General features: G+C 49.4%; 2 protein-coding genes across 3 annotated transcripts in view; one reads left to right on the forward strand and one right to left on the reverse strand.

Annotated features, from left to right (window-relative positions):
• Positions 1-24,371, reverse strand: MUC17 (mucin 17, cell surface associated). Its single transcript, XM_053362424.1, has 27 exons — positions 22,769-24,371; positions 19,772-20,305; positions 19,071-19,196; positions 18,324-18,442; positions 17,403-17,461; positions 17,062-17,192; positions 16,227-16,286; positions 15,593-15,770; positions 14,313-15,442; positions 12,627-13,667; positions 11,937-12,062; positions 11,190-11,308; positions 10,267-10,325; positions 9,926-10,056; positions 9,091-9,150; positions 8,740-8,917; positions 8,381-8,589; positions 7,342-7,467; positions 4,878-4,996; positions 4,281-4,339; positions 3,934-4,064; positions 2,985-3,041; positions 2,478-2,655; positions 1,943-2,116; positions 1,673-1,794; positions 904-1,001; positions 1-285 (listed from the first exon to the last, which is right to left on the reverse strand). Exons 1-27 carry the CDS (start codon positions 24,132-24,134, stop codon positions 250-252), a joined length of 6,726 nt encoding a protein of 2,241 aa, XP_053218399.1. The 5' UTR covers positions 24,135-24,371; the 3' UTR covers positions 1-249.
• ACHE (acetylcholinesterase (Cartwright blood group)) overlaps positions 1-25,337 on the forward strand; it is a 142,772-nt gene that overhangs the window by 3,489 nt on the left and 113,946 nt on the right. The gene's annotated exons all lie outside the window — the stretch shown is intronic.

Consider the following 25,337-nt stretch of genomic DNA (forward strand, 5'->3'; position numbering starts at 1 on the left):
GGGCCCTGTTCCTCCTCCACGTCCTCCTATCAATGTCACCAAGGGGAGGCGCTGGTGTTCAAGGGGGCGGCAGCACCCCAGTCCTAAAGTGCAAGAGTAAGCAAGAAGAAGGCAGCACTGTAGCCCCCCCGCAAGTCACTGCAGCTCCACTGCCTCTTCCTGGATCTGGGCCCCTGGGGACACATCCTGTGCAAATCCAGTGTGCGGCCAGACCCAGCGTCCTTCCTGTGGCCCCGTTTCCAGGCTTCTTCATGGCCGCTTCAACTGGGGCCGAGCGATCCGTCTCTGCAGCCGCAGTACGCAGGGAGAGAAGGAGAAAGCAGAAGAGTGAGGCAGGGTCAGTGCAAATGACAAGCACATTTGGGAAAGAGCCCTGCTCTGGATCAGAGCTAAGTCCACCTGCAGCAGCATCCGGATTCCAGCCAGATGCCCAGAAGAAAAGCCCTGAGCAGCTGGCATCCAACGGTAGACTGCTTCTGACTCTGGAGGCCACATTTCACTACCCAAAGTAGTGAGAGATATTTGCAGTGCCAGGAATTTGGCTAACCCACCTGTGCCTCTAAGCCAGTGGCCTCCACCACCTCTTGTGGCAGGGAGTTGCATACACTGATTTTGCCACCAATGTGAAGACAGACTTCCTGTCTTCTATTCTGAACCTCCCGCCTTTTCGTTTTGTGGAATGACCCTATATCACGAGATGCATTCCTCTCGCACCCCATTTCCCCACGCCACCTAGAAACCTATCCTGTGCCCGCCGGAACCCCCTGCCTGTTGCTTCTCCCCCTAATCTGAAAGGCACACAATCTTGTTATGTGTCCTTGCTTGGAACAGGCCTTTTCAGCCCCCAGATCGTTCTGGCCGTGCTTTCTTGCACCCCACCCCAAACACCCTCTTTCCTTGTACCGGCAGGGAGGTGTCCACTTTGTCCAGGCGGGGCTGGAAGGAGCCCTGGTCTGCGGTGGAGCTGTCTTGCTCGCTGCTCATGCTGCTGTAAGGGTCTTCTGTGCAAAGGGCGAAGGAGGGGGAGGGAGCACGTCAGTCATTTTTTGATTTGGTGGCCTCTTTCAAAAGGGCTTCCTCTTGCCCCCGTCCAGCCTCTCCACTTGCCCACCCAGACCTCTTCCAAGAAGGGAGGGATCCGCAGAGCCAGCTAGAACCTGCTTTATTTTTACAAACCGCATCTTCTAAGCTCTGGCAAGCAAAGTGGTCTTCCCTGGTGTGATAATGCAGCCCGTAATCAGGGCTGAGGCTCATCCTCTCCCTCAGGTGCCTAGCGCTCCCTCCCAGAGCACAGAGTACATGAGAACCCCCACATCTCATTTCTTTATTTCTATTTCCTTCTCCTAGATCAGGGCAGGGTGGGGTGGCAGGGCATGGAAAGCCCTTCCGTCTGATTGCAGTTTGGGGACGTGGCTGTGTTTGACCTCCCCTGTTGCTCTCCCCTCCCCTTTCTTATTTCCTTATTTCTGCATGTGGGGTGAAATGTTTCTGTGCAACTTGAACCCCTTCTGCAACCCCAGACCACCTGTAATCCAATTAACATGGTGCTTCCTTCCAGGGCAAGGCAAGGCACATCCTCTGGGATGGAGTCTGGCAGCTGCCATGGAAACCCGGGCTTAACACCACCACCACCAAGACCTCCCCTTCCCGACCTAGGCCTTCTGCCACTTACCACCTGCTGCAGCGCTGCTGCTTTCCATTGCTGGGGCACTCGGATCGAGGCCTTCAGGGCGGGCCACCCACTCGGGCTCATTTTCGTACCACCTCTCTTCATCGGGAGGCAAGTGCGTCAGCCTGGAAGTGGGAGACCAACAGAGGCCATCAGGTCAAAGATCTGTCCTTCAGTCTATTTCAAGGACAGCTTCCAGAGTCAGCGCCAGTTACAACAGCAGAGACTGACCGGGACGCTGACCGGACTTTGAGTGCCCAGCCCTCCTCCTACCTGTGTCCTTTCTCCCTCGGGCAACAGCGCCTCCAGCAGAGAAGCACGACCAAGACCAGGATGATCAGCAGCAGCACCGCCAGGCCCAGGGCCACCCCCAGGGCCACCCCCACCTTGCTGATGCCCTGCTCACAGCGCCGGCCCACGAACCAGTAGGAGTCCGACTGCTCACAGCTGTGGGAGGAAAGGCAGCGTCAAAAACCGGCAAGGAGGCAGGAAATGGGGCCCAGGATGCCTGGGTTCTTTACGGGGGGGTGGGGAGCAGGGAGTGTTTCTGATGCTGCAATTCGGGGGGGGGGGCTGAGTGGCATCCAGGGCCGTAATCCAAGGCAGGAGCAGTGGTGACTGGTGCCCACAGGGAATTGCAGCAAAAGACGACATGCACATGAATGACACTGTTTCCTTAAAAATGACATTTAAGTGGTTCCTACTAGCACAGCTGGTAGGAACAGCCTACGGGCATGATTTCGCCCCCCTGTGCCACAGGCCCAGATCCTTTGCCACCACCCGCTTCACCCCCTGGCAGGCTACTCACTAGCAACTGGGCCCCTCAGGGGTGACATAGCAGTTTCCGTTCACACAGCTGAAGGGGTCGGGGTGCCAAACGCTGCAGTTAGAGACGCACTGGAGGCTGCCACTGATGTTTCGTGCCACATAAAATTGCTGGATGTTTTGTGCCACCACAGAGGTGTTCTTGCATTCCGTTGACAGATCTGGAAAGGGAAAGGAAGGACTCATTGGGGCCCTGAATACCTCCCTTCTTCTTCCTTATCCTACTTTCTTCCCCACCAGCTATGATGGCGACTGATGGCCCTAGGATGTGCATCTCATATGTGGCTGCACATGCAGAATCCTGGCAACATCTGTACCATACGGTGGTGCCACAAGGTGTACAGGGCCTCATTGCATTTGTTTGCATGTGGTGGTCATGTTTTCTTCCTCATACGGCTCCACCGCCCCCATCCAGACAGCCCGCTGCAACTCTTCAACATTAGGAGTATGTTAAGCACACACTGACCCCCTCTCACACCCCAGTCCTCACCTTCGGGGCTCAGGGGCACTGCAGTCACATAGCGCTCTCCAGTAAACCAAAGCGAATCTGACGGAGAGGGGGAAAGTATAGGTGAGGTTTATGTAAGGGAGAAATGATGGGGAGGGGGAGCGTCCAAGGGGAGGGACCTCTTCCCCCACCCACCCACCCACCATGTCTCCTAAGGGAAACAGCTCTGCTCGGCCATATGTCCAACCAGCAACCTGACACGCATCTCTGTGTGGGCAAGGGTGAAGCAGTTGGGGCAGCTGCTGGTAACAGAGAGATGGGTCTGAACCCTCACCCCACAGCATGGATGGATAACACCAGGTTGCCTCAGATTAGGCATAGATAGATGAAACTTGTTCTGTTCCATATGGCAGTGAAATGGGAAGACTAGGGAGACATTGATTGGCTCCCTTTTGGAAAAGGTTCCTCTGTTCCTCACCATACAGGACAAACCCAGTAGGTAGCCTCAGATATGGCGTAGATGAAGTACATTCTATTCTTGATGCCTGCTTTTCTCTGGGTGATTTCAAAGGGGTAGCTCTGTCCCTAGTAGAACAGCGTACGGTAATTGTTTGGTTCAGGAGAGGGGGGGTGGGCTTGGACTCAGTGGAGCCACTCAACTTATGCAGAGAGCTGGTAAACCGGCCATCTTACAGCCTGTTTTTGGGTTACCGCATTGGGAGCCCCATCTGATACATGTTGACTCAGAGGTACATGCACTTGTGATGCTGGTGCAATTTACTCCCAACTAAGGAGGGACAGGATCACAACCCTTGGATGACTTCTGCTTCCTCATTACAGCCGATCTGAAGACATTTAACAAGAAGCCTTTCCTCCTACTCCATTAGATGAATGGGAATGTAGCGTTAAAGTCTGCAACATTCATGCCATCTTTTGGCTCCTTCAGCTGCCAGCCAGACCTTCCCACGAGAAGTGGCAGGGGCCTCCTCACCGTTGTCATTGGAAGTGCAATTTTTTTCCAGGGTCTGTTTGAGGTCCTTCACAGATTCATCGTAGGAAGCATTGAAGTCTGAGAAGTGAAGCTGCAGGAGCACCTCGTGGTCCACGATAACACTACCATTGCTGAGAAGAGGCAGCAGGAAGGAAGAGGGAGAAATCACTTAGCCACAACCCCAAAGGTGCCCTCAGCCAGCCTGATGTGAGGCCAATGATGGTAGTGGGGGCTGTCACTTAAAGGGACGTGGCCACTCACAGCAGGGGGGCCAGGAAATTGCATGGCAACAAGCAGCACCCTCCCTCCCATACTTGGACCCCAGCTGTATCACTTCTGCGACTCACCTCAGCCGAATCACCTTTACACCCGTGTACCCAGGAATGTCCGCATAGAGGATGTCCATCTGCAAGGAGAGAGAGGTCTCATCTCAGCTGCATGGACAGCAACAGTCGGAAGCACCAACCCACAGCAGGGTCTGCACATTGGCAGCAGAGCAGCTGCTGTCTGCAAGCATCACCAGCCCTCTGTATCTACTCAGACAGAGCGTGGCTTTGAGGTGTGTGTGAGCAGTCCTAGAATCATAGAATTGTAGAGTTGGAAGGGACCTGAAGGTCATTTGGTCCAATCCCTGTCATAGACGCATTTCCACAGCAGCAGAAACAAGAAGAAATTCTGTGTAGGGTATGTACCATCAGATCTAAGCTACATATTGCATATACTCATCTGATAGCTACATTTCCACATCTGGATATTTAGGTGTTCCAAAGAAAGGAAATCTGACTGTTTCCAGATGTGCTAAGCGGACAAATCTCTGTTAATGAAGTTTACCACAAAGGAATGGCACGTTAACGGGACCCAGACTCAAAAGTAACAATAGGTCTGCCTGGAAGTGATCATTTTCCTGAGTGGGCATCCTCTATGAACTCCCAACCACCCCTCACCTGTTCCACAAAGATCTTCACGAATGAATTGAAGGCAGACGAGTTGTAAATCGCCATTTCTGGGCTGAACTGCCGATTCTTCACTGTTACAGAGACATTGATTGTGGCCACAACAGTCACTGTGATCAGAAAGCACAGGAGTCATTAAACATGAAGGTACAGCCACAGTTTCAGATGTGAGGATAAGCACTTCAGGTGTCCATTGAGTCACAGTGATCATGGAAACAACATGAATCACCTATGGATCCACACCAAGTGTGCAGAGAAAGAGCGCTGGTACAGTGTGTGGTGTACACTGGAATGTGCGCGTATCAGCTCAATGTAGTCTACTCTTGCTGACAGGAACTCTCCAGGTCCTGAGGCAGGTGACATTCTTGTCCAGCTGCTGCTGCTGCTATCAGAAGCTTTTTAAACTGCAGGTGTCAGGGTGATGCCACAGAAGCAACACACCATTTTGAAGCAAGCAAGTTGGCCATCTTTCCTTGAGAACCAGTTGAGGGTTCATCCACACTTCCATTTGCCTCTGCGCTTTCCTTTGGAAAGCAGTTTTTTGCTGAATAGGAACAAATGGCAATTGGTTTTTCCACAAAGAACAGGTTTCCCAGGGGAAAACAGTGTAGCGAAGGCAGAACTGCTCAGACCTAGTAAGCACGCCTAGTAAGCACAGGACAAGCGGAAAACCCCCCAGACCCAGACTTCCTAGGCAAGCGCACAAGCCTGAGTAGATTGTATATACACCTCCTAAAGATACAACCAGTTTTATACACGGTTGGTATCCAAGTCATCTGCATCCAGAAAAGGTAACGTTCTAAATCAAAGCATGTCCATGGGTGGCTGGAATTTTCAAATCAGGCATTTTTCACAATCATGACTACACAACAGCCCAGTTGAAGGGAGCACAATGCTGCCATGCCCTTCATCTGTCTCCTGCCCCCCATCATGCTCTTGTCAAAAGGGGTTGCAGCACTTAGGTAGCCCATCTAGAAACCCATCCCCAAGGGTATTGTTTTCTTCACCCCAGTCTTGCAAGCTGGGTGCTTCTCCCAGTTAAGTTTGCACAGGTTTGCCACCTCAGGTAGCACTTGGGAAGTGTCTTCCCATTGACACCTTCTGTCTCTTTGGGGTGAAAAGACACCTTGTGAGGATGAACCTGTCAGGTGTCTGTGCAGTTGCAGGATAATTTGCAGTGATAATGGGAACAACATGGAATGACTTTGGATCCACATCAAAGAGTTCAGAGAAAGGGTGCTAATACAGGTGTGAAATGCACTGGAACCTGCGCACTTCAACTCAGTGTAGTCTACTCTGAGTGGCAATTAGTCTCCAGGGCCTGAGGCAGACGAGGCTCTTGCTTGTTGGCCTCTGTTTGTCTCCAGAGACAATGGCAAGCACCTCTGGGGTGAAGTCTAACTGTGCATTAGCAGCACCAAAGCAAGCCTGGGCAGTATGTATGGAGGCTCTGGGTTGGCCAGACGACAAGATGCCCCGCCTCCCTCAGCCTCACTGATGTAGTCCAAAGGAAAGCAGAGCAATACGCTTGGCAATAGCTTGGCTGCAGGAGTTGCAGGAGGAGCCGTAAGAGGCACCATCCAACCCTCTTAAGGACTCCGCTCTGGGTTTGCGTACGGTTTACTCCTCAGCCTTTTCTTCTTCCAAAGATCTCCCACAAGACAGCAGCATCCAGAAAAGCCGCCATTCTATCTCTTCCCACATCCATGGGGGCTGCAAACCTTTCCCTTCTTTCTCAGTGTTGAAAGAAACTTTAAATCTCACCATGGACAGAATTCCCTTTGCAAAGTGAGAGTGCAGGCAAGGTCCTCCAGATGTTGGGCCACAACTCATCCTCCCCTGCCATTGGCCATGTTTGCTGGGGGAGCTGGAAGCCCAAGAGAACAACATCTGGAGGGCACCAGGCTACAGAAGGCTGTCCTGGCCCTAGGCTTCCATGGGAAAATGGTCAGCATGACAGAGAAGCAAGATTACTCCCAAGAGTGGCAGGTGGTCATTGGACTAAGGGGGCTAGCCTAAATGGTCCCCTGGACCCTCCTTTGCAAAGCCCAGGAAGCTTCTGCCCGGCTTAGGGAGGGAGATGCAAGGCTCCGATGGGTCCAAGATCTGTCCTTTCATCTTCCCAAAGCCCATCTGGCTTTGGAAGGAGGCAAGAGACTCCAGTGTCCTGGCAGAGCCCTGGCACCTCCTTAGGAAGATTCTACCTGGCTTGGGGAGGGAGGCGTGATGCTCACGTCCGCAGTGTCAGGAAGTCACATGCGTTACATAGACCCCCCAGGCCCACCCCAGGCCTCTGGCCCTAACTGTTCCCCTATGAAAAATTTCACTGCACGATACTGAGTCGTCCAACAACACAAAACCAAGTCTACAGCTTCAGAGCCATAGATACTGCCCACTCTTTTCAAAGGAAAAACCTGTGAGCAGGGAGCCTTGTACTAATAATGCTCAGACTTACCCACTTGGACTTCATTCTCTGCCTCTTCGCAACGTCGCCCAGTATAGGGAGATGGGCAGTGACAACGACCCCCGACAAGCACTCCTCCATTAAGGCACTTAAGAGGGACAGCTGTGGTGGAAGGAGCTGAGCAAGAGGAAGACAACAGAGCATAACCAAAATTTAAGAACAAGTTTACAAAGGAGCCCTCATATATGGCGATGATGTTGACGATCCAACCATTTATATGCTGTATCGCTTAATGGTATTATTTCCAAGAAGTGTCCAGTGAGGGTTCAAGAGCGATAGGTAAAAGGTAAAGGTACCCCTGCCCGTACGGGCCAGTCTTGACAGACTGTAGGGTTGTGCGCCCATCTCACTTAAGAGGCCGGGGGCCAGCGCTGTCCGAAGACACTTCCGGGTCACGTGGCCAGCATGGCAAAGCTACATCTGGCGAGCCAGCGCAGCACACGGAACGCCGTTTACCTTCCCGCCAGTAAGCGGTCCCTATTTATCTACTTGCACCCGGGGGTGCTTTCGAACTGCTAGGTTGGCAGGCGCTGGGACCGAGCAACAGGAGCGCACCCCGCCGCGGGGATTCGAACCGCCAACCTTTTGATTGGCAAGCCCTAGGCGCTGAGGCTTTTACCCACAGCGCCACCCGCGTCCCCATCAAGAGCGATACAAATGATCAATTAGATTTCATCAGAAAATCAAAAAGTGTTGCTTAAACTGCTTGCTGAAAACAACAAAGCCTTCATGGGTGCCTGAAGTTCACTAAAGATGAGGTGTCAGCCAAGAGGGAGTTCCACAGAATTGGGCCACAATTCTGAACACGCAGCTCCTGGGGGAGGAGTGAGCTGTGTGCCTGAGTCATGGGGGACCACTTAGAGCCACTCCTACAAAGACGGGAGTGATCTAACAATGCATCAAGCGGTATTGAAGAAATCCTGGACTCGCGTTAAGGCACCGAAACGTATGCACAGCACATGTAAACTGTTAAGCCCTGGAATACTGTGCTGGGAGAGAAACATTTCCATATGAATATATAGATACCTACCAGAGGAGCTTGTAATCTGTGAATGAGTCAATGTGTGTCCACGAGTAGTGGTGGAAGGGGAAGATGTCTTTGTGGTGGTTATTTTTCTACTAGTATAAGCAGAGGGTGTTGTAGTTGCATTAGCAGAAGGTGTTGAAGTTGCATAAGTAGATGGTGTTGTTTTCAAATTTGTAGAAATGGATGTTTCACTTGTTGTGCTTGGCATCTCCCTAGAACGGATAAGCAACAAATTGTATTAGACTATTTTTTTAAAGACACACATAATAATTCACCACTGGTAGTGCTTATTGGACCCGCCTACGGGGAAGAGTTGACCCCACGTCTCCGCTCCCTCCTTCACCCCCTGGCATGCTACTCACTGGCATTTGGGCCCCTCAGAGGTGATGTGGCACTTTCCATTCACACAGTGGAATGGGTGGGGGTTCCAAGCACTGCAATTAGAGACACAATGAAGTGTGTTGTTGATGACCCGTGCCACATAATATGGCTGGAGGTTTTGTGCCACCACTGAGGCATTCTTGCATTCGTCCGACAGATCTGGGAATGGAAAAGGAGAGAGTAGGGTCAGCAAAGGAAGAATGCAAATGTCTTACAACACCACATGCATGGGACTAGGAGAACAAAAGAGGAGCTTGGCTGCTGGATCATCATCATTATATATATATATATATATCCCACACACTAATCCCCTCTCACACGCCAGTCCTCACCTTTAGGACTCAGGGGCACTGCAGTCACACGAGATGCTCCTTCAGTAAAGCACAGCTTATCTAAAGCAGAGGGGGAAAGCAAAGGTGAGGCTTCTGAAAGGAAGAAATCACAGCGGGGGGGGGGCATCCATGGGGAGGGACCTCTTCTTCAACTCCCGCCCCCACTTGTCATGACTCCCTGCCACCAAGGCTGAAGGAAGCACACCTCTTCTGACAGGAAGCAACCTGATATTCATCTCCATGTGGGCATGGGGAAATCAGCTGTGGTCAGTTGATGTTACAGCACTGCTGCTGGGGTAACAGAGAAGGGTTTGCACCCTCACTCCTCAGCATGGGTAGATAACACTAGGTGGCCTCAGATACGGCCTAACTGAGGCGCATTCTATTCTTGATTCCTGTTTTTCTCTGGAGTGAAATTGGCAGGCTGGGAAGACCTTGATTTCATTCCATTTTGGACAATAAGCTTTCGTACAGTTTCGTCTTGCTCAATCTCAAAGGGATGCCTCTGTTCCTAGTGAAACAACATAATTGTTTGGACCAGGGGAGTCGGGGTGACCTTGGACGGTGGAGCTGCTCAGATTCTGCAGAGAGGTGGATCACCGGCCGCCTCACAACCTCCCTTTGGGCTCCCGGTGTGACTGGCAACCCCAGGCTTAACTCCTGGCTACCACCTTGGGAGCCCCATCCTATGCATGTTGACTCAGGAGTACATGCACTTGTGATGCTGGTGCAATTTGCTCCCAAACAAGGAGGGACAGGATCACAACCCTTGGATGACTTCTGCTTCCTCATGCCAGCCAGACCTTCCCATGAGAAGTGGCAGGGGCCTCCTCACCTTTGTCATTGGAAGTGCAATTCTTTTGCAAGGTCTGTGTGAGGTTCTTCATGGAAGCATTGTAAGAAGCATTGAAGTCTGAGAAGTGAAGCTGCAGGAGCACCTCGTGGTCCACGATAACACTACCATTGCTGAGAAGAGGCAGCAGGAAGGAAGAGGGAGAAATCACTTAGCCACAACCCCAAAGGTGCCCTCAGCCAGCCTGATGTGAGGTCAATGATGGTAGTGGGGGCTGTCGCTTAAAGGGGCGTGGCCACTCACAGCAGGGGGGCCAGGCATGGCACCAAGCAGCACCCTCCCTCCCATACTTGGACCCCAGCTGTATCACTTCTGTGACTCACCTCAGCCGAATCACCTTTACACCCGTGTACCCAGGAATGTCCGCATAGAGGATGTCCATCTGCAAGGAGAGAGAGGTCTCATCTCAGCTGCATGGACAGCAACAGTCGGAAGCACCAACCCACAGCAGGGTCTGCACAGAGGCAGCAGAGCAGCTGCTGTCTGCAAGCATCACCAGCCCTGTGTATCTACTCAGACAGAGCGTGGCTTTGAGGTGTGTGTGAGCAGTCCTAGAATCATAGAATTGTGGAGTTGGAAGGGACCTGAGGATTATTGGGTCCAAATCCTGCAATGCAGGAATTTCCACGGCAGAAGCAGCAACAAAAATCTCTACATGTACAAGATACTAGTTTGTTGATCTGAGAAATACTAAACCCCCCATCCCAGCCGATTCTGGGTCCCTCCTGTGTGCTGAGTAGGGCCTCTCTATCCTGCTCTGCTCCTTTACCTCCTCCACCCGTCCAACACACCTTTGGGGTATCTCCTGTGCTGGGCATGGCTAGTCGGTGGCCCTCCCCCAGCTGTTCTTGGACTCCAGTTCCCAGCAGGCAGCCTGGCCAAAGGGATGGGATGATTATAAAGGCTGGAAGATGACCTTTGCCACTTTAACATTGGTCTTTCAAAAGTGACAATTAGGAAGACGGTTCCTGATGTGTGTATTAGGATTTGAACCATCAGTTCTGAGCTACAAATTACAGAAACAGCTTTCTATACTCATCCGATGGCTCCATTTCTGAAGCTGGATATCCAGGTATTTCAAATGAGGGAAACCTGACTGTGTTTCCAGACTTGCTGTGAATGACCTTCACCACTGAGGAATGGAGTATGAATGGGGCCTGGACTCAGAAGTCGCCATAGGGTTTGGGTTTGGGTTTGAGTATTTTGGGGGGTGTCATCTCTCTGTGCACTCCCAGCCACCCCTCACCTGTTCCTCAAAGATCTTCACGAATGTCTTGAAGACAGAAGAGCTGGAATTTGCCATCTCTGGGCTGAACTTCCGATTCTTCACTGTTACAGAGACATTGATTGTGGCCACAACAGTCACTGTGATCAGAAAGCACAGGAGTCATTGAACATGAAGGTACAGCCACAGTTTCAGATGTGAGGATAAGCACTTCAGGTGTCCATTGAGTCACAGGAGAATTGCAGAGATCATGGAAACAACATGAATCACTGCTGGATCCGCACCAAGTGTGCAGAGAAAGGGCGCTGGTACAGGGTGTGAAATACACTGGAATGTGCGCGTATAAGCTCAGTGTAGTCTACTCTTGCTGATAGGAACTCTCCAGGTCCCGAGGCAGGTGACATTCTTGAGGTCAGAGTGGTCCCCCAACTTGGTGCCCTTCAGGTCTTGATGGGCCACAACTTCAAATCCTCCCTGGCCATTGGCCACGCTCACTGAGGCAGATGAGAGGACAGCCATGTCTGGAGAGCACAATGTTAGGGAAGGCTGGCTTGGGCACTCGTGTCTCAAGACTTCAACAGAGAAACACTCAGGTCATCAAAGAAGCAAGATCACTCCCAACAATGCGAAACACAAAGTTTGAAGCCGTAGGACCAAAAATGTTGCCCACCTAGAAAATTACTACATGTACCCGGACATTCCTGAGCTTTTGTTTTCAAAAGAAGAGCCAGAGGGCGGGAGGCGTGTACTAATAATGCTCAGACTTACCCACTTGGATTTCATTCTTTGCCTGTTCACATCGCTGCCCAGTATAGGGAGACGGACAGTGACAATGACCTTCATCAAGCACTCCTCCATTAAGGCACCCGAGAGGGACAACTGTGGTGGAAGAAGCTGAGGAAGAGGGAAAGAGCAGAACATTAACAGTATTCAAGAACAAGCCAACAAAAGAGCCCTCATATCAGGATACAACAATATATGTACTGTACCGCTTAAAGCGATGATTTCTAAGAAGTGTCCAGTGAAGGTTCAAGAGAAATATAAATGATAGAATCAATTAGATTTCATCTGAAAATCAAAAAGTGTTGCCTAAACTGCTTGCTGAAAACAACAAAGCCTCTATGGGTGCCTGAAGTTCAGTCAAGAAGAGGTCTCAGCCAAAAGGGAGTTCCACAGAACTGGGCCACAATTCTGAACACACAGCTCAAGGGGGGGGTGTGTGTGACCTGTGTCCCTGAGTCATGGGGAACCATGAAGAGCCACTCCCACAAAGTCGGGAGTGATCTAACAGGGATATAATGCATCAAACAGTATTGAATATATCCTAGACTCAAGTTTTTAAAGCAATACAATAACGTTGCAGTTGGCCCAGTATGGGCAGCATGTGTAAACTGTTAAGCCCTGGAATACTGTACTGGGAGATAAACATCATTTCCATATGATTACACAGATACTTACCAGATGAAGTTGTAAGCTGTGAATTAGTCGATGTGCGTCCATGAGTAGTGGTGGAAGGTGAAGATGCCTCAGCGGTGGATAGTTTCATAGTAGTATAAGCAAAAGGTGTTGATGTAGTGGGCAACAGTGTTGGGGTCATTTCTGATATGCTAGTAGTAGAGTGTGTGGTTATGGACTCAGCGATGGATGCAGATGATAATGTTGTATTGGAAGTGCTTTGAGCTACAATAGTGGTGAAAGTCTCTCCACTTGTTTCAAGGGATGTCGATGAATGAGATGTTCCACTAGTGGCAATTTCAGTGCTAGGAGATCCATGATAGGCTGTGGAAGTTGTAAGCAGTGGTGAGCTCTGTTCTGGTGTACGGGTGGTGTTGGTGCTAGCAGATAGGATGGCTGCAGTTGTCTCAGAAGGCTCAGAACGAGAAGTAAAGGGAGTCATGGAAGGAGTACGTGTTGTAGTCTCGCTAGTCGTGCTTGTAGTTTCAGAGGTCAACTCACTGGAGGAGACAGACAACGTTGACTGAGAAGACAGCTGTTTTGTGGATGGTTGCTCAGTGGTGGAAGAACTAGACATCACTGTGTACTCAGATGAGGTTCCTTGGGGTGTAGTCTGCTCCACGTGCTCAGTGGGTGTGTTTGTGCTTGAAGACAGGAAAGGTGCAGTTGTCTCAGAAGCCTCAGGACTGGAAGTAAAAGGAGTCATGGAAGGAATAGGTGCTGTAGTCTCACTAGTTGTGGTTGGAGTTTCAGAAGTCACCTCCATGGAGGAGGCAGAGAATGTTATCTGAGAAGACATCTCTAGTGTGGATGGTTGTTCAGTGGTGGAAAAACTAGACATCACTGTGTACTCAGATGAGGTGCCTTGCGGTGTAGTCTGTTTCACATGCTCAGTTTGTGTATTTGTGCTTGAAGATAGGGTGGTTGCAGTTGTCTCCGAATGCTCAGGACTGGATGTAGAAGGGGTCTTAGATGGAATAGGTGCTGTAGTCTCACTGGTTGTGGTTGTAGTTTCAGAAGTCACCTCCATGGAGGAGGCAGAGAATGTTTTGTGAGAAGACACCTCTGTTGTGGATGGTTGTTCAGTGGTGGAAGAACTAGACATCACTGACAATGTTATCTGAGAAGACACCTCTCTTGTGGATGGTTGTTCAGTGGTGGAAGAACTAGACATCACTGTGTACTCAGGTGAGGTCCCTTGTGGTGTAGTCTGCTTCATGTGCTCAGTGAGTGTGCTTGAAGATAGGCTGGGTGCAGTTGTCTCTGAAGGCTCAGGACTAGATATAGAAGGGGTCTTGGATGGAGTAGGTGATGTCGTCTCATTAGTTGTGCTTGGAGTTTCAGAAGTCACCTCACTGGAGGAGGCAGAGAATGTTATCTGAGAAGACACCTCTGTTGTATATGGTTGTTCAGTGGTGGAAGAACTAGACATCACTGTGTACTCAGATGAGGTGCTTTGCGGTGTAGTCTGTTTCACATGCTCAGTTTTTGTATTTGTGCTTGAAGATAGGCTGGATGCAGTTGTCTCCGAAGGCTCAGGACTGGATGTAGAAGGGGTCTTAGATGGAATAGGTGCTGTAGTCTCACTGGTTGTGGTTGTAGTTTCAGAAGTCACCTCCATGGAGGAGGCAGAGAATGTTTTGTGAGAAGACACCTCTGTTGTGGATGGTTGTTCAGTGGTGGAAGAACTAGACATCACTGACAATGTTATCTGAGAAGACACCTCTCTTGTGGATGGTTGTTCAGTGGTGGAAGAACTAGACATCACTGTGTACTCAGGTGAGGTCCCTTGTGGTGTAGTCTGCTTCATGTGCTCAGTGAGTGTGCTTGAAGATAGGCTGGGTGCAGTTGTCTCTGAAGGCTCAGGACTAGATATAGAAGGGGTCTTGGATGGAGTAGGTGATGTCGTCTCATTAGTTGTGCTTGGAGTTTCAGAAGTCACCTCACTGGAGGAGGCAGAGAATGTTATCTGAGAAGACACCTCTGTTGTATATGGTTGTTCAGTGGTGGAAGAACTAGACATCACTGTGTACTCAGATGAGGTGCTTTGCGGTGTAGTCTGTTTCACATGCTCAGTTTGTGTATTTGTGCTTGAAGATAGGCTGGATGCAGTTGTCTCAGAAGGCTCAGGACTGGATGTAGAAGGGGTCTTGGAGGGAGTAGGTGTTGTGGTCTCACTAGTTGTGGTTGGAGTTTCAGAAGTCACTTCACTGGAGGAGGTAGCGAATGTTGACTGAGAAAACAGCTGTGTTGTGGGTGGTTCCTCAGTGGTGGAAGAACTAGGCATCACTGTGTACTCAGATGAGGTTTCTTGTGGTGTAGTCTGCTCCACGTGCTCAGTGGGTGTGTTTGTGCTTGAAGACATAGTAGGTGCAGTTGTCTCAGAAGCCTCAGGACTGGATGTAGAAGGGGTCTTAGATGCAATAGGTGCTGTAGTCTCACTCGTTGTGGTTGTAGTTTCTGAAGTCAACTCACCAGAGGGGACTGACAATGTTATCTGAGAAGACACCTCTGTTGTGGATGGTTGTTCAGTGGTGGAAGAACTAGACATCACTGTGTACTCAGATGAGGTCCCTTCTGAGGTAGTCTGCTTCACATGCTCAGTGGGTGTGTTTGTGCTTGTGGATAGGCTGGGTGCAGTTGTCTCAGAAGGCTCAGGACTGGATATAGAAGTGGTTCTGGATGGAGTAGGTGCTGTAGTCTCACTAGTTGTGGTTGGAGTTTCAGAAGTGGTGGATATTTTCGTCGTAGTATAAGCAGAAGGTGTTGTTTTCAAAATTGTAGAAATGGATGTTTCACTTGTTGTGCTTGGCATCTCCCTAGAACGGATAAGCAAGAAATTGTATTAGACTATTTTTTAAAAAACACACATAATAATTCACCACTGGTAGTGCTTATTGGACCCGCCTACGGGGAAGAGTTGACCCCACGTCTCCGCTCCCTCCTTCACCCCCTGGCATGCTACTCACTGGCATTTGGGCCCCTCAGAGGTGATGTGGCACTTTCCATTCCCACAGTGGAATGGGTGGGGGTTCCAAGCACTGCAATTAGAGACACAATGAAGTGTGTTGTTGATGACCCGTGCCACATAATATGGCTGGAGGTTTTGTGCCACCACTGAGGCATTCTTGCATTCGTCCGACAGATCTGGGAATGGAAAAGGAGAGAGTAGGGTCAGCAAAGGAAGAATGCAAATGTCTTACAACACCACATGCATGGGAATAGGACATGGGTAGGCAAACTAAGGCCCAGGTGCCAGATCCGGCCCAATCACCTTCTAAATCTGGCTCGCCGACGATCCGGGAATCAGCATTTTTTTACATGAGTAGGATGTGTGCTTTTATTTAAAATGCATCTCTGGGTTATTTTGAGGGAATAAAATTCATTCATTATTTTTTTCAAAATATAGTCCAGCCCCCCACAAGGTCTGAGGGACAGTCGACTGGCCCCCTGCTGAAAAAGTTTGCTGACCCCTGGACTAGGAGAACAAAAGAGGAGCTTGGCTGCTGGATCATCATCAATATATATATATATATATATATATATATATATATATATATATATATCCCACACACTAATCCCCTCTCACATGCCAATCCTCACCTTTAGGACTCAGGGGCACTGCAGTCACATGAGATGCTCCTTCAGTAAAGCAGAGCTTATCTAAAGCAGAGGGGGAAAGCAAAGGTGAGGCTTCTGAAAGGAAGAAATCACAGCGGGGGGGGGGCATCCATGGGGAGGGACCTCTTCTTCAACTCCCGCCCCCACTTGTCATGACTCCCTGCCACCAAGGCTGAAGGAAGCACACCTCTTCTGACAGGAAGCAACCTGATATTCATCTCCATGTGGGCATGGGGAAATCAGCTGTGGTCAGTTGATGTTACAGCACTGCTGCTGGGGTAACAGAGAAGGGTTTGCACCCTCACTCCTCAGCATGGATAGATAACACTAGGTGGTCTCAGATACGGCCTAACTGAGGCGCATTCTATTTTGGATTCCTGTTTTTCTCTGGAGTGAAATTGGCAGGCTGGGAAGACCTTGATTTCATTCCATTTTGGACAATAAGCTTTCGTACAGTTTCGTCTTGCTCAATCTCAAAGGGATGCCTCTGTTCCTAGTGAAACAACATAATTGTTTGGACCAGGGGAGTCGGGGTGACCTTGGACGGTGGAGCTGCTCAGGTTCTGCAGAGAGCTGGATCACCGGCCGCCTCACAACCTCCCTTTGGGCTCCCGGTGTGACTGGCAACCCCAGGCTTAACTCCTGGCTACCACCTTGGGAGCCCCATCCTATGCATGTTGACTCAGGAGTACATGCACTTGTGATGCTGGTGCAATTTGCTCCCAAACAAGGAGGGACAGGATCACAACCCTTGGATGACTTCTGCTTCCTCATGCCAGCCAGACCTTCCCATGAGAAGTGGCAGGGGCCTCCTCACCTTTGTCATTGGAAGTGCAATTCTTTTGCAAGGTCTGTGTGAGGTTCTTCATGGAAGCATTGTAAGAAGCATTGAAGTCTGAGAAGTGAAGCTGCAGGAGCACCTCGTGGTCCACGATAACACTACCATTGCTGAGAAGAGGCAGCAGGAAGGAAGAGGGAGAAATCACTTAGCCACAACCCCAAAGGTGCCCTCAGCCAGCCTGATGTGAGGTCAATGATGGTAGTGGGGGCTGTCGCTTAAAGGGGCGTGGCCACTCACAGCAGGGGGGCCAGGCATGGCACCAAGCAGCACCCTCCCTCCCATACTTGGACCCCAGCTGTATCACTTCTGTGACTCACCTCAGCCGAATCACCTTTACACCCGTGTACCCAGGAATGTCCGCATAGAGGATGTCCATCTGCAAGGAGAGAGAGGTCTCATCTCAGCTGCATGGACAGCAACAGTCGGAAGCACCAACCCACAGCAGGGTCTGCACAGAGGCAGCAGAGCAGCTGCTGTCTGCAAGCATCACCAGCCCTGTGTATCTACTCAGACAGAGCGTGGCTTTGAGGTGTGTGTGAGCAGTCCTAGAATCATAGAATTGTGGAGTTGGAAGGGACCTGAGGGTTATTGGGTCCAAATCCTGCAATGCAGGAATTTCCACGGCAGAAGCAGCAACAAAAATCTCTACATGTACAAGATACTAGTTTGTTGATCTGAGAAATACTAAACCCCCCATCCCAGCCGATTCTGGGTCCCTCCTGTGTGCTGAGTAGGGCCTCTCTATCCTGCTCTGCTCCTTTACCTCCTCCACCCGTCCAACACACCTTTGGGGTATCTCCTGTGCTGGGCATGGCTAGTCGGTGGCCCTCCCCCAGCTGTTCTTGGACTCCAGTTCCCAGCAGGCAGCCTGGCCAAAGGGATGGGATGATTATAAAGGCTGGAAGATGACCTTTGCCACTTTAACATTGGTCTTTCAAAAGTGACAATTAGGAAGACGGTTCCTGATGTGTGTATTGGGATTTGAACCATCAGTTCTGAGCTACAAATTACAGAAACAGCTTTCTATACTCATCCGATGGCTCCATTTCTGAAGCTGGATATCCAGGTATTTAATGAGGGAAACCTGACTGTGTTTCCAGACTTGCTGTGAATGAGCTTCACCACTGAGGAATGGAGTATGAATGGGGCCTGGACTCAGAAGTCGCCATAGGGTTCGGGTTTGGGTGTGGGTATTTTGGGGGGTGTCATCTCTCTGTGCACTCCCAGCCACCCCTCACCTGTTCCTCAAAGATCTTCACGAATGTCTTGAAGACAGAAGAGCTGGAATTCGCCATCTCTGGGCTGAACTTCCGATTCTTCACTGCTACAGAGACATTGATTGTGGCCACAACAGTCACTGTGATCAGAAAGCACAGGAGTCATTGAACATGAAGGTACAGCCACAGTTTCAGATGTGAGGATAAGCACTTCAGGTGTCCATTGAGTCACAGGAGAATTGCAGAGATCATGGAAACAACATGAATCACTGCTGGATCCGCACCAAGTGTGCAGAGAAAGGGCGCTGGTACAGGGTGTGAAATACACTGGAATGTGCGCGTATCAGCTCAGTGTAGTCTACTCTTGCTGACAGGAACTCTCCAGGTCCTGAGGCAGGTGACATTCTTGAGGTCAGAGTGGTCCCCCAACTTGGTGCCCTTCAGGTGTACTTGGGCTGCAATTACAAGTCATCCCTGGCCATTGGCCACGTTCACTGAGGCAGATGAGAGGACAGCCATGTCTGGAGAGCACAATGTTAGGGAAGGCTGGCTTGGGGCCTCGTGTCTCAAGACTTCAACAGAGAAACACTCAGGTCATCAAAGAAGCAAGATCACTCCCAACAATGCGAAACACAAAGTTTGAAGCCGTAGGACCAAAAATGTTGCCCACCTAGAAAATTACTACATGTACCCGGACATTCCTGAGCTTTTGTTTTCAAAGGAAGAGCCAGAGGGCGGGAGGCGTGTACTAATAATGCTCAGACTTACCCACTTGGATTTCATTCTTTGCCTCTTCACATCGCTGCCCAGTATAGGGAGACGGACAGTGACAATGACCTTCATCAAGCACTCCTCCATTAAGGCACCCGAGAGGGACAACTGTGGTGGAAGAAGCTGAGGAAGAGGGAAAGAGCAGAACATTAACAGTATTCAAGAACAAGCCAACAAAAGAGCCCTCATATCAGGATACAACAATATATATACTGTACCGCTTAAAGCGATGATTTCTAAGAAGTGTCCAGTGAAGGTTCAAGAGAAATACAAATGATAGAATCAATTAGATTTCATCTGAAAATCAAAAAGTGTTGCCTAAACTGCTTGCTGAAAACAACAAAGCCTCTATGGGTGCCTGAAGTTCAGTCAAGAAGAGGTCTCAGCCAAAAGGGAGTTCCACAGAATTGGGCCACAATTCTGAACACACAGCTCAAGGGGGGTGTGTGTGTGACCTGTGTCCCTGCGTCATGGGGAACCACGAAGAGCCACTCCCACAAAGTCGGGAGTGATCTAACAGGGATATAATGCATCAAACAGTATTGAATATATCCTAGACTCAAGTTTTTAAAGGCCTTGTAAAGCAATACAATAACGTTGCAGATGGCCCAGTATGGGCAGCATGTGTAAACTGTTAAGCCCTGGAATACTGTACTGGGAGATAAACATCATTTCCATATGATTACACAGATACTTACCAGATGAAGTTGTAAGCTGTGAATTAGTCGATGTGCGTCCATGAGTAGTGGTGGAAGGTGAAGATGCCTCAGCGGTGGATAGTTTCATAGTAGTATAAGCAAAAGGCGTTGACGTAGTGGGCAACAGTGTTGGGGTCATTTCTGATATGCTAGTAGTAGAGTGTGTGGTTATGGACTCAGCGATGGATGCAGATGATAATGTTGTATTGGAAGTGCTTTGAGCTACAGTAGTGGTGAAAGTCTCTCCACTTGTTTCAAGGGATGTCGATGAATGAGATGTTCCACTAGTGGCAATTTCAGTGCTAGGAGATCCATGATAGGCTGTGGAAGTTCTAAGCAGTGGTGAGCTCTGTTCTGGTGTACGGGTGGTGTTGGTGCTAGCAGATAGGATGGCTGCAGTTGTCTCAGAAGGCTCAGAACGAGAAGTAAAGGGAGTCATAGAAGGAGTAGGTGTTGTAGTCTCGCTAGTCGTGGTTGGAGTTTCAGAAGTCACCTCCATGGAGGAGGCAGAGAATGTTATCTGAGAAGACACCTCTGTTGTATATGGTTGTTTAGTGGTGGAAGAACTAGACATCACTGTGTACTCAGATGAGGTGCCTTGCGGTGTAGTCTGTTTCACATGTTCAGTTTGTGTGTTTGTGCTTGAAGACAGGGTGGTTGCAGTTGTCTCCGAATGCTCAGGACTGGATGTAGAAGGGGTCTTAGATGGAATAGGTGCTGTAGTCTCACTGGTTGTGGTTGTAGTTTCAGAAGTAACCTCACTGGAGGAGGCAGAGAATGTTATCAGAGAAGACACCTCTCTTGTGGATGGTTGTTCAGTGGTGGAAGAACTAGACATCACTGTGTACTCATATGAGGTGCTTTGCGGTGTAGTCTGTTTCACATGCTCAGTTTGTGTGTTTGTGCTTGAAGATAGGGTGGTTGCAGTTGTCTCAGAAGGCTCAGGACGAGAGGTAAAAATTGTCATGGATGGAGTAGGTGTTGTACTCTCGCTAGTAGTGCTTGTAATTTCAGAGGTCAACTCACTGGAGGAGACAGACAATGTTGACTGAGAAGACAGCTGTTTTGTGGATGGTTGCTCAGTGGTGGAAGAACTAGACATCACTGTGTACTCAGATGAGGTTCCTTGGGGCGTAGTCTGCTCCACGTGCTCAGTGGGTGTATTTGTGCTTGAAGACAGGAAAGGTGCAGTTGTCTCAGAAGCCTCAGGACTGGAAGTAAAAGGAGTCATGGAAGGAATAGGTGTTGTAGTCTCACTAGTTGTGGTTGGAGTTTCAGAAGTCACCTCCATGGAGGAGGCAGAGAATGTTGTCTGAGAAGACATCTCTAGTGTGGATGGTTGTTCAGTGGTGGAAGAACTGGACATCACTGTGTACTCAGATGAGGTCCCTTCTGAGGTAGTCTGCTTCATGTGCTCAGTGGGTGGGTTTGAGCTTGATGATAGGCTGGGTGCAGATGTCTCAGAAGGCTCAGAACGAGAAGTAAAGGGAGTCATGGAAGGAGTACGTGTTGTGGTCTCACTAGTTGTGGTTGGAGTTTCAGAGGTCACCTCAATGGAGGAGGTAGCGAATGTTGACTGAGAAAACAGCTGTTTTGTGGATGGTTGCTCAGTGGTGGAAGAACTAGACATCACTGTGTACACAGATGAGGTTCCTTGGTGTGTAGTCTGCTCCACGTGCTCAGTGGGTGTGTTTGTGCTTGAAGACAGGGTAGGTGCAGTTGTCTCAGAAGGCTCAGAACTGGATGTAGAAGGGGTCATGGATGGAGTAGCTGTTGTAGTCTCACTAGTAACTGTAGTTTCAGTACTATGCTCACTGGAGGAGATAGTAAATGTTGACTGAGAAAAAAGCTGTTTCGTGGATTGTTGTTCGGTGGTGGAAGAACTAGACATCACTGTGTACTCAGGTGAGGTCCCTTGTGGTGTAGTCTGCTTCATGTGCTCAGTGAGTGTGCTTGAAGATAGGCTGGGTGCAGTTGTCTCTGAAGGCTCAGGACTAGACATAGAAGGGGTCTTGGATGGAGTAGGTGATGTAGTCTCACTAGTTGTGGTTGGAGTTTCAGAAGTCACCTCCATCGAGGAGGCAGAGAATGTTATCTGAGAAGACACCTCTGTTGTATATGGTTGCTCAGTGGTGGAAGAACTAGACATCACTGTGTACTCAGATGAGGTGCCTTGCGGTGTAGTCTGTTTCACATGCTCAGTTTGTGTGTTTGTGCTTGAAGACAGGGTGGTTGCAGTTGTCTCCGAATGCTCAGGACTGGATGTAGAAGGGGTCTTAGATGGAATAGGTGCTGTAGTCTCACTGGTTGTGGTTGTAGTTTCAGAAGTCACCTCACTGGAGGAGGCAGAGAATGATTTGTGAGAAGACACCTCTCTTGTGGATGGTTGTTCAGTGGTGGAAGAACTAGACATCACTGTGTACTCAGATGAGGTGCTTTGCGGTGTAGTCTGTTTCACATGCTCAGTTTGTGTGTTTGTGCTTGAAGATAGGCTGGATGCAGTTGTCTCAGAAGGCTCAGGACTGGGTGTGTAAGCTGAATAAGAGGAAGAAAAATGAATATTAACAAAATTTAAGAACATGCCAACAAAGGAAATTTCATCAGAAAATCACAAAGTGTTACCTAAACTGCTTGCTGAAAACAACAAAACCTCTATGGGTGCCTGAAGTTCAGTCAAGAAGAGGTCTCAGCCAAAAGGGAGTTCCACAGAATTGGGCCACAATTCTGAACACACAGCTCATGGGGGGGGGTGACCTGTGTCCCTGAGTCATGGGGAACCAGTTAGAGTCACTCCCACAAAGACGGGGGTGATCTAACAGGGATATAATGCATCAAACAGTATTGAATATATCCTAGACTCAAGTTGTTAAAGGCCTTGTAAAGCAATACAATAATGTTGCAGTTAGCCCAGTATGGGCAGCATGTGTAAACTGTTAAGCCCTGGAATACTGTACTGGGAGATAAACATCATTTCCATATGATTACACAGATACTTACCAGATGAAGTTGTAAGCTGTGAATTAGTCGATGTGCGTCCATGAGTAGTGGTGGAAGGTGAAGATGCCTCAGCGGTGGATAGTTTCATAGTAGTATAAGCAAAAGGCGTTGATGTAGTGGGCAACAGTGTTGGGGTCATTTCTGATATGCTAGTAGTAGAGTGTGTGGTTATGGACTCAGCGATGGATGCAGATGATAATGTTGTATTGGAAGTGCTTTGAGCTACAGTAGTGGTGAAAGTCTCTCCACTTGTTTCAAGGGATGTCGATGAATGAGATGTTCCACTAGTGGCAATTTCAGTGCTAGCAGATCCATGATAGGCTGTGGAAGCTGTAAGCAGTGGTGAGCTCTGTTCTGGTGTACGGGTGGTGTTGGTGCTAGCAGATAGGATGGCTGCAGTTGTCTCAGAAGGCTCAGAACGAGAAGTAAAGGGAGTCATAGAAGGAGTACGTGTTGTACTCTCACTAGTCGTGCTTGTAGTTTCAGAGGTCAACTCACTGGAGGAGACAGACAATGTTGACTGAGAAGACAGCTGTTTTGTGGATGGTTGCTCAGTGGTGGAAGAACTAGAAATCACTGTGTACTCAGATGAGGTCCCTTGGGATGTAGTCTGCTCCACGTGCTCAGTGGGTGTGTTTGTGCTTGAAGACAGGAAAGGTGCAGTTGTCTCAGAAGCCTCAGGACTAGACATAGAAGGGGTCTTGGATGGAGTAGGTGATGTAGTCTCACTAGTTGTGGTTGGAGTTTCAGAAGTCACCTCCATGGAGGAGGCAGAGAATGTTATCTGAGAAGACATCTCTAGTGTGGATGGTTGTTCAGTGGTGGAAGAACTAGACATCACTGTGTACTCAGATGAGGTCCCTTCTGAGGTAGTCTGCTTCATGTGCTCAGTGGGTGGGTTTGAGCTTGATGATAGGCTGGGTGCAGATGTCTCAGAAGGCTCAGGACTGGAGGTGAAAGGGGTCTTGGAGGGAGTAGGTGTTGTGGTCTCACTAGTTGTGGTTGGAGTTTCAGAGGTCACCTCAATGGAGGAGGTAGCGAATGTTGACTGAGAAAACAGCTGTGTTGTGGGTGGTTCCTCAGTGGTGGAAGAACTAGGCATCACTGTGTACTCAGATGAGGTGCCTTGTGGTGTAGTCTGCTCCACATGCTCAGTGGGTGTGTTTGTGCTTGAAGACAAAGTAGGTGCAGTTGTCTCAGAAGGCTCAGGACTGGATGTAGAAGGGGTCTTAGATGCAATAGGTGCTGTAGTCTCACTCGTTGTGGTTGTAGTTTCGGAAGTCAACTCACCAGAGGGGACTGACAATGTTATCTGAGAAGACACCTCTGTTGTGGATGGTTGTTCAGTGGTGGAAGAACTAGACATCACTGTGTACTCAGATGAGGTCCCTTCTGAGGTAGTCTGCTTCACATGCTCAGTGGGTGTCTTTGTTCTTGTGGATAGGCTGGGTGCAGTTGTCTCAGAAGGCTCCAGACTGGATATAGACGTGGTTCTGGATGGAGTAGGTGCTGTAGTCTCACTAGTTGTGGTTGGAGTTTCAGAAGTGGTGGATATTTTCGTAGTAGTATAAGCAGAAGGTGTTGTTTTCAAAATTGTAGAAATGGATGTTTCACTTGTGCTTGGCATCTCCCTAGAACGGATAAGCAACAAATTGTATTAGACTATTTTTTTAAAGACACACATAATAATTCACCACTGGTAGTGCTTATTGGACCCGCCTACGGGGAAGAGTTGACCCCACGTCTCCGCTCCCTCCTTCACCCCCTGGCATGCTACTCACTGGCATTTGGGCCCCTCAGAGGTGATGTGGCACTTTCCATTCACACAGTGGAATGGGTGGGGGTTCCAAGCACTGCAATTAGAGACACAATGAAGTGTGTTGTTGATGACCCGTGCCACATAATATGGCTGGAGGTTTTGTGCCACCACTGAGGCATTCTTGCATTCGTCCGACAGATCTGGGAATGGAAAAGGAGAGAGTAGGGTCAGCAAAGGAAGAATGCAAATGTCTTACAACACCACATGCATGGGACTAGGAGAACAAAAGAGGAGCTTGGCTGCTGGATCATCATCATTATATATATATATATATATCCCACACACTAATCCCCTCTCACACGCCAGTCCTCACCTTTAGGACTCAGGGGCACTGCAGTCACACGAGATGCTCCTTCAGTAAAGCACAGCTTATCTAAAGCAGAGGGGGAAAGCAAAGGTGAGGCTTCTGAAAGGAAGAAATCACAGCGGGGGGGGGCATCCATGGGGAGGGACCTCTTCTTCAACTCCCGCCCCCACTTGTCATGACTCCCTGCCACCAAGGCTGAAGGAAGCACACCTCTTCTGACAGGAAGCAACCTGATATTCATCTCCATGTGGGCATGGGGAAATCAGCTGTGGTCAGTTGATGTTACAGCACTGCTGCTGGGGTAACAGAGAAGGGTTTGCACCCTCACTCCTCAGCATGGGTAGATAACACTAGGTGGCCTCAGATACGGCCTAACTGAGGCGCATTCTATTCTTGATTCCTGTTTTTCTCTGGAGTGAAATTGGCAGGCTGGGAAGACCTTG

Source organism: Podarcis raffonei, chromosome 13, assembly GCF_027172205.1.
Source record: "Podarcis raffonei isolate rPodRaf1 chromosome 13, rPodRaf1.pri, whole genome shotgun sequence".
In the NCBI taxonomy this organism is placed as follows: domain Eukaryota; kingdom Metazoa; phylum Chordata; class Lepidosauria; order Squamata; family Lacertidae; genus Podarcis; species Podarcis raffonei.

Coding starts and splice junctions, on each gene's coding strand:
- MUC17 (XM_053362424.1), bottom strand. CDS start 24,134: ATGTCTAGTTCTTCCACCACTGAACAACCATCCACAACAGAGGTGTCT. Junction 11,309..11,936: donor AAAGAATGAAATCCAAGTGG/GTAAGTCTGAGC, acceptor TTCTGATCACAG/TGACTGTTGTGGCCACAATC. Junction 7,468..8,380: donor ACAGATTACAAGCTCCTCTG/GTAGGTATCTAT, acceptor CCTCTTGCTCAG/CTCCTTCCACCACAGCTGTC.